At 40.7% G+C, this 9083-nt stretch overlaps 1 protein-coding gene across 1 annotated transcript; it reads right to left on the reverse strand.

Moving 5' to 3' along the window:
• Positions 1-4271: 4271 nt before the first annotated feature.
• On the reverse strand, positions 4272-7169 carry LOC307246011 (CD59 glycoprotein-like). Its single transcript, XM_080021780.1, has 5 exons — positions 7069-7169; positions 6892-6981; positions 6026-6127; positions 5180-5253; positions 4272-4831 (listed from the first exon to the last, which is right to left on the reverse strand). Exons 2-5 carry the CDS (start codon positions 6941-6943, stop codon positions 4709-4711), a joined length of 351 nt encoding a protein of 116 aa, XP_079877906.1. The 5' UTR covers positions 6944-6981; positions 7069-7169; the 3' UTR covers positions 4272-4708.
• Between the last annotated feature and the right edge of the window lie 1914 nt (positions 7170-9083).

Raw genomic sequence — 9083 nt, forward strand, 5'->3', positions numbered from 1 at the left:
CTAGGTACATAACTAATTACAAACTTGATACTCTCCAAGAACAATATCGCTAAAATAGACAATTCAGAGAAATTGTGTGGGTGCTTGCTGGCAAGCACCACCAACTCAGTGCATGTCATTGAATGGCGTGGCGTGAATTAAGTGTGCAGTGGATGTAGTGGTCAGTTGCCAACAGAGCCGGTCCTGACCTCCATGGCGCCCTATGCGTTTTCTATGTGCCTAATTCACCCTGAGGGTCTGTGTCAACGAAGAGGGCCCCTCTCACCAAGTTGATGTTGAGTCACTTTACTGAACACAATGAAATTATATGAATCAAAAAAACTTTAACTTACATTGTCATCATCACTTTCCACGTTACATGGACGATTGGGGCGCTTTAGAACTAAACTCGCGTTATCTCCAATAGTTCACAACAATGCAAACCATCACTAATCTGACATTTTCAGGACTACGAAACTTAAAATAAAAATAAGCTAGAGCTAAGTTAATATAGGATTTGTGTTTCAAAATATTTTATGACAGACGACACCATCATTACTTACATTTGTGACCCACCGCATACTCTATAGGGGATGGTAGCTCAGGAGGTAGAGCTGGTCGTCTAGTAATCCAAAGGTCGCTGGTTCAATCCCAGGCTCCTCCTGCTAGCATGCTGTAGTGTCCTTGAGCAAGACACTTAACCCCTAATTGCTCCTGATGGCTGCGTCCGTCGTTGTTTGAATAATTGTAAGTCGCTTTGGATAAAAGCGTCTGCTAAATGACTTAATGTAAATGTAATGTAATGTACTCTAGGCTGGTGGCTTCCCACTTTTTTTTTCACATCATTTGAAAGTGAAGAATGTGAACTTCCAAACAAAGTGTCACTTGTGCAAATCAAGCAAATGTTTTTAAAGCTATGATTTGTTAATGACAAGGGTGTGTTAAACTGTGTTTCTGAAATAATCGCCTTCAAAGTTTTCCCCCACGCTTGGTTCATTCAGCCAGCTCCCACAATGCAAATGGTTAGAGGACCAACAGAGCTTGGCTACTTCCACATGGCTACTTGACACCCTGCTGAATGGGGATGTGACACCCTGCTGAATGGGGCAATCTCTGCATTGTAGAAGAAGAAGAATTTTTAATTATCACGCAACACACCACACTACAACACATGCCTACACACACACATGCACATGCTTTGGATGGTGGCCGGTGAAATGAGGCCTCTGCATTTAACCCATCCTGACTTGTCCTTCCACTGGGGGGACAGCCAAGAGCAGTGGGCAGCATTCGTGGACACGCCTGGGGACCTGATGAGGAGTGTCCATCGCTGGTGAGACGATGATGGGTGCATGTTTTTGGGGAGGGTCCTTACTGACGTTAGGTGGAGGAAACCCCATGTGAGCACGGGAGAACATGCAAACTCCACACAGAAAGGCTCCTATTTGGGAGACAACCCGCCATTGTTGTTGTGTTTTGAGGGAATGTTGAACAGCGTCATTGACACCCAACATCTTTTGTTTTTTAAAAAGCTTTTATTTAACAGTAAGAATATACATGTTTTATGAAAGTGGAATTATTTAGGGGAAGTGCAGGCAACACAAGAAACTGTAGAGTCTATCAATATTATGAGTCTCTGAAAATCAGCCTCCTGTGTCGTTTCATATACTATAAATGTGTGTATGCCAAATATCTTCTAAGTTGCTGGAGTTATTATGTGGGCTAACCCCACCCTACCCCAGCTATACACTGAGAGCTTGTTTGGGGCCTCTTTTCATTTGGCCCCTGGCTGCATTTGCAGGTAGGCTTGAGAATCTTGTGCATTACTACTTTTACATTAAGCAGACGCTTTTATCCAAAGCGACTTACAATTGTTCAATCACCGACGGACGTAGCCATCAGGAGCGAAGTGTCTTGCTCAAGGACACTACAGCATGCTAGCAGGAGGAGCCTGGGATCGAACCAGCAACCTTTAGATCACTAGACCACCAGCTCTACCGCCTGAGCTACCATCCCCATTCATTCATAATTCATTCATTCATAATCTGCCAATCACCAACCTCAATGGACTTCATCACGTCATCAACTTATTCCGTTGTAACAACAACAGGCGTACCGTCGGTCTCCTCTGGTGGTTCTTGAAAATATTCCATGTAATTGGCACATTCAGGTTGAAAGCCTCTGTTTGAAATGTTCTCCAAGTCCGGGATAACGGCGGTATCAGATTCAGCAGCACTGTCGTTCTGTGCATTGCTGTTGGAGAACTGACTATCATCACTGAAAATTAAGTCCAGTACGCGCTGCTTACACTGACTTGGATCTATTGCACTGGTCAGATTAAGGTCCGCGATATGATTTAGATCTTTCTCTACCCGCTTCTCCTAATCCATAAAAACACAGAGACAAAAGTTTTTACGGAAGTGTTGTCAGCATTTCTTCTTCAATGGTACATGTTGATACACACCCCTCCACAATGATGTCTCTGTGTGTGTGGAAAAGAAGTACAATTTAAAGGTTGAACTCTATCAAAACGGTTTCACATTGTGACTTCACATCACATGGAATATGGAGGAATGATCTTCACCTGGACGGTTGCTCTAAAGGAAACGATCGCTCAGCGTCTCGGTAAGTGAACTGTGTTTCCCCATGTAATCTAACGGGAATATTTAACTCCATGGTTTAACGTTTTTCTTCTATTCATCACTCAAACTTGGTTTTGAAAATAAGTTGAGAGATTAAAAAGACTAAACATAAAGGAACACAAATCTGGAAAAATTTAATTTTCCTTTAAGAAAGGTTTTTTAACTTATTTGGCTGCTCCTGATTTACAAATGCGCGAGATAGTAGGTTTTTCTGCGGTGGGTCACATTTATTATCTTTAGGGGTTTGGTTGGATCAAGTTGGTGCCGCCTCAGCTTGCTTCGGTGTCTGCTGTATGAAATGCATTAGTGCCCCGCCAAGTGACAGCAGGGCCCACTTGGCGCCTGCACATTTTGAGAGATCTACATACAGATGGATTGAAGCTCCGCCCCCACCGCCCCCTAAATATTTTCTCATTGCCTCTCTATGAATCACGTAGGTGGCCAATTTTGGTTTCAGAACGGCGAATTTCCCCAAAAGGTGACATGTTTGCATGCGTGCATCTTTCACTCTGACAGAAGTAAACATTTGTTGTAAATATGGCCATGGGTGGATGTGCAGGTGCAGGTGGTGCAGCATCCCCGCTGGAGGAGGGCGTCGCTGTGGGTGTGGCTCTCCAACATGCTGCTCTGGTTGTGGCTCTCTGGGGCACAACTGTGCTAGTTCAGTAGCGCACCGCAGAAAAGGAACCTTTAAATGGGCAGGGTTGCCAGGTCTCAATGACAACACCAGCCAGTCCCCAACTTGCTTCAACACTTGCTAAAATTAGCCCAATTCCACAGGTAAACCACAGACCTGACAACCGAACACAATGTGTGTTTGTTTACACTCAGTTTGCTGCTGTTATGTCTGTTGAAATCAGTTACACTTGATTTGCAAAGATGAATTTTGTGAGAACTGTCTTCACTAATATCATTTGCTACAAGTTTTCCTCAGATTTTATTGTGTAGCAAGTAATGGAGGTGATCAGGGGAAATGTATTGCAGTAAAAGTAAACATTTTTGGTGCTATATGTAGCTAAGTAAAAGTTGACAGGAACATAATAAATCAAGCCAAGTACAGAGTCCCAAAAAAATACTTAAATAAAGTATCAAAATATTAGTTTACACCACTGATGAATATGAATTATCATGTGAAGGAGGTTCTATAATGGTTTCTGAGTTATTACAATTCACATATATTTGCAAGGAATTCCACTTACCTGAATGCAACCTATATAGAATAGATTCTCTAATATAGAATAATATTATATAGTATTATTCTGTAGAGTATATATATAGAGTAACCAATTTCCTCAAGCCAAACTTGCAATAGTTTGACCAGTATTATATGAAATAGCTGTGTTTTAATGTTCAATATGAATCAATAGAAATCAATAAGCTTCGACACTAATCTATAGTACACACTACAATAGGCGTGTTTCTAAAAGTAGACGTGTTTTCTAAAATAATCAATGCATTCAAATAAAAACAATACTTACTAATACGACAGAAGTGAGTTTGGTTTGATCAGTGACTCGTTTCTATTTGCTGCGCAGCTCCTGAGCAAGGCAGCATGGCAGTTTAACTTAAAGTTCCAGTATGTTATTTTGTTACCACTAGCTGAGGAGATTCACTGTAAACTGAAATGAAGGACAAAGGGCCATGCAGTGATAATGTGTGATTTTTTTTTTACTGTTCAGAAAAAGACACAATATGCATTATCCTACCTTTTTAATCCACAACGTTGACAATCCACAAATTGTCATTCCTCCAAATTAATTTAATAATCACTGAAAATGATTTTTTTTTATAATTTCATGAATGGCTGAATCATTTGTAATTAAAACAGAGTTAGAAATTGAGTCATTACGAGCGCAACTCCCCTGTGGCATCACGGAAGTTGTAGGGGCAGAGGTCTGCAACAGGAGGCACCAATGTATCAGATGTGAGTATTAATGCTGGTCAGTTCCAGTTGCGTCTGTACACGAGTTTAGTGTGAGTGTGTGTGTGTGTGTGTGTGTGTGTGTGTGTGTGTGCGTGTGTGTGTGTGTGTGTGTGCGTGCGCGCGCGCGCGCATGTGCTTGGCTGGTGAGTGCACGTGCGTTTCCTCAGTGCACGCACCACCACATGACAGCCGTGGAGGCCAGTAGACCAATCAGAGAGCTTGTTGCCGCAGAGGGGGCGGAGTTACAGAGATCAGAGTTGCAGCACTTGAAGGTGAAGGTGGAAACCTAGAAGTGAAATATTACATGACACAAAATAATGAATCTCCCAATCAGCAAATTAGAAGTCTGCTTTATATTAAGTATTTTACATAATATCCATATAGGGATACATATCCACATGGGTAGCAATACCTGCTACCCATGTGACAGAATCCAGAATATATTATTTTCTAATGTAAAGTTATGGAAGATTACCTATAGTTGACTATAATAAAAGACCGTCAAAACTAGACAGTTATTTATCACAATATGCTGACAACATAACACTAAATACTTACTAAATTAAATAAAATTTGAGTATAAATAACAATTTTCAATCTGTCCCCAATTATCATCCTGAATAGAGCGTGGTACCTGGGGGAACATCTGTGCCAGTCGACCAAATTCACAGTCAGAATATTTCAGACACTGACGGAACGTCTGTCCACCTCCAGGAGGAAGAAACGAGAAGAATTCAGCGTCAATATGGTTCAACACATTGATTAAAATTCAGTTATTATGGAGATCAATTTGTTGTGAACAATGATTGGATTAATTTTATATTAGATACAATAATATATTTTATATATATATATAGATATATATATATATCTATATATATAGATATATATATAGATAGATATGATATATTGTCTCCATTACAATATATTATATAACAGTAGGTGAGATTATATTAAATCATATTAGATTATATTAAATTGGGTTATATTATACACATTAGAATAGATTATACCAAACCAGATTAGATGCATATAATTTGATAATACCAGATTTGATTATATAAAATAATTTATCATATCTTTATTTTATAACCTCTTTGAATCTTGAATCTGGAATCTTATATTACATCAGAATATTTTCGATTCTGAAGATTAGTTGCTCAAGTCAGATTAAATTAGATTAGATTGTGTAAAATTGATGAAATCAAATTACATTTGATTAGATCAGAGTGGATTACATTAATCAGATTAGAATATATGATATTATATCAGGATGGATTAGATTTTATATAAAATTATGATTAGGCTAGAATAGATCGGATTCAATTTCAAATTGTGTTTGCAGCCCCAAAGTTATGAAAATATTAAGTGGACAGGCAGATAGACAGACAGATAGATGGATAGACAGACAGACAGACAGACAGACAGACAGACAGACAGACAGACAGACAGACAGGCAGACAGACCGATAGACAGGTACCTCTTTCAGTCAGGGTGAGACAGGCGTCATCATAGCTACAGTCTCGTTGCTTGGAGCAGCTCGCAGTGTAGTCCTTGCAGCTGTAACAGCGAATGGCCGAGCCTGTACCACAGCACACGTAGTATTAAAATACTCAAAGTACCACCAGGAAGTGTACTAATACTACTAATACTCCAAGTAGTTTATGTTTTGAAGGTTCAAACGGCTACAGCAGGTTATGCTACTAGTACATAGTACTACTGATAATACTACTAGTACATACTACTACTACTGATAATACTACTGGTACTATTACTACTGATAGTATGGCTACTGATCATACTACTGTTAATACAACTACTGATAATTACTGATAATACTACTGTTAGTATGACTACTGTTAGTACTACTGGTAATACTACTGGTACTGGGACTATTTGTAATACTGCTGGTGGTATGACTACTGGTAATTCTACTGTTAGTATGCCTACTGGTAATACTACTGTTCGTGCGGCTAGAGGGAATACTACTGTTAGTAATACTACTGTTAGTATGACTACTGATAGTACTACTGTTAGTATGACTACTGGTAATACTATTGTTATTACGACTACTGGTAATACTACTGTTAGTATGACTACTGGTAATCCTACTGTTATTATGACTACTGATAATACTTCTGTTAGTATGACTACTGTTAGCATGATTACTGACAATACTACTCTTAGTATGACTACAGATAGTGCTACTGATAATACTACTAATAATCCCAGTGCTATCAATGCTCCTAATTCTGACATTATGAGTCCAGTGGTACTCCACTGCCTCTCCGCCCTGTCTTGCAGTATTAAGGAAGTAGTAGTTGTAGAGTGCTGTGTGCAGTGTACCCAGGCCCAGCAGGGAGCCTAGCAGCAGGCAGAGCCCCAGGCAGTGCTTCATCTCACTCGGCTTCACCTTCACTCGGCTCACACACTCATCTGGAATGAAGAAACGAAGACACACACTGTCAGTGTCCGTGGTCCGTCTGTAGCACTGTAGCTGAACTGACTGCTCTGTGTACTTACCAACTGCAGATGGAGGGACGGTGAGGACAGAACAACAGCCCAACGTCCAACTGAGGGACTTCACGGTCTCTCCTCACACTCCACCCGACTGGACACACCAGAGGAGGGGCGAGAGAGAGAGAGAGACAGAGATGGTGTGTGTGTGTGTGTGTGTGTGTGTGTGTGTGTGTGTGTGTGTGTGTGTGTGTGTGTGTGTGTGTGTGTGTGTGTGTGTGTGTGTGTGTGTGTGTGTGTGTGTGTGTGTGAAATGAATGATCTTATTATTCCTCTGCCCTGAGTGTTGTGGTCAAACAGCAGTTAACTCCACATGCCAGTTACCCCTTTCTCTGAATTTCTGCAGATAAACAGAACCCAATTAATCCAATTACACAGACATTATCATATTTGCAGTCACCTATTGATTAAAATGATTACATATCAAGTGTCTTAGTCGAAAAAATATATGAATATATGTATATTATCAATAGACTTGGTTTATCAATAAAGTGTGGGTGGCCTATGTGTGTATTGTCTTTTCTGTGGGACTCTTAATTAATGTTTATTATCTCAAACGTTTAACATAGTTTAGTTTTAAGACAAAAAAAGTCAAAGTCAAAAAAATACTGTGTGCAGTTGGCACCTCAGAATGGGGAGTTTGTGGCAGATTTCTTCTGAATAAGGCCTTTGAAAACCAGAGAAAAGTCTCCTGCTGTTCAGAGGAAATGAAGTCCAACGGGGTCCAAATCCATCAAATGAGGCTCAGGGCAGAATGTGGTCAGATATGATGCGAAATGTGCAAGGTTGATCTGAAGCTGTTTGTTTTGGGAAAACTGATTTAATAGGTGATTTTAATAAGGCGTAGTTTGCGGAGCTAGTTCTGTCAGATCACTCGACGGCCCCCTGCACTTCCAGGCCCTGATCTGGCCGGCCTATTTAAGCAGCCAGTCCCTCCTGACTTCCCTATTTTCTGCCTGCGTTGCTTCCTCCACCTCCCCTGCATCCACCTGTCTTGTTCTGCTTCTCTATCCAATGGGGGATTTGAGCTCATCCCTCCTATATTTCTAGCTCACAAAGGATGCCTGTGTTTGCTGTTGCTGCTCGCTGAGAGTGATGAGCAGTAAAGCCCGGACGCCCACAGATGCTTAATAAATAAAGAGCTTTTAAATTAAATCGAGAAGTTGTCTGTTGGAAATAATGCGTCGCTTTCAGAGCTAGTTCTGTCAGACAACTTTACGAGGTCCAAGCGATGCAAAATCATTTTAAAGTTAATCTGAGAGTTTTCAGAAATACAGCTAGTACGGCAAGTCAGGTGTATATAATGAGACGAAATATTGTTTCTTGATTGTAATGTTATTGTGGCTGAAGGACTGAAGCTCAGTATCCAGGCGGTTAGATAATCATCTCCATACAACCAAGAGAGGAGAAGAAAGGAGAAGAGGGGTGAGGGCAAAGAGAAGAGGAAAGGACGAAAATAGAGGAGATGAGAAGAGTGAGGGAAGGAGAGGAGGATAGGAAAAGAAGAGGAGAGAAGGTTTGTGGAAAGGAGATGAGAGGAGGATAAGGTAGATAAGGAGATGAAGAAAGGAGGGAGAGGAGTGAGGAAAACAGACGAGAAAAGAGGCGGTAAGGAGAAGGGAGTGGAGATGATGAACAGAACAAAGAGAGGAGGGGATGACGAGAACAGAGAGTGGAGGAGAAGAACAGAACAAAGATGGCTGTTGTTGTGAAAACAAAGGGATCCTTTAAGATTCCGTGACAGATGGAACGATGACATGATGGGCAAACAAACGCTGTTCTGTCTTTCTTTCTGTTACTGCCTGCCCCCCCGTCTCCCTCTCTCAATTCAATCCAATGAGACTTAGCATGGCCATAAATAAATCATCAATATTGCCAAGGTAATAGTGATTTTCCAGATATTGCTTAATAAAGACATGGTGAGGAGCCTTAGAGATAAGGTGAGTAACCTAAGAGTTGGGGTGAGGAGCATTGGAGATAAGGTGCAGAGCTTTAGAGAAAGGGTGAGGAGCCTTAGAGAT

This window comes from Zeus faber (genome assembly GCF_960531495.2).
Source record: "Zeus faber genome assembly, chromosome: 2".
Lineage (NCBI taxonomy): Eukaryota > Metazoa > Chordata > Actinopteri > Zeiformes > Zeidae > Zeus > Zeus faber.

Coding starts and splice junctions, on each gene's coding strand:
- LOC307246011 (XM_080021780.1), bottom strand. CDS start 6,943: ATGAAGCACTGCCTGGGGCTCTGCCTGCTGCTAGGCTCCCTGCTGGGC. Junction 6,128..6,891: donor AGGCTCCCTGCTGGGCCTGG/GTACACTGCACA, acceptor GCTGTGGTACAG/GCTCGGCCATTCGCTGTTAC. Junction 5,254..6,025: donor TCTCACCCTGACTGAAAGAG/GTACCTGTCTAT, acceptor TTCCTCCTGGAG/GTGGACAGACGTTCCGTCAG.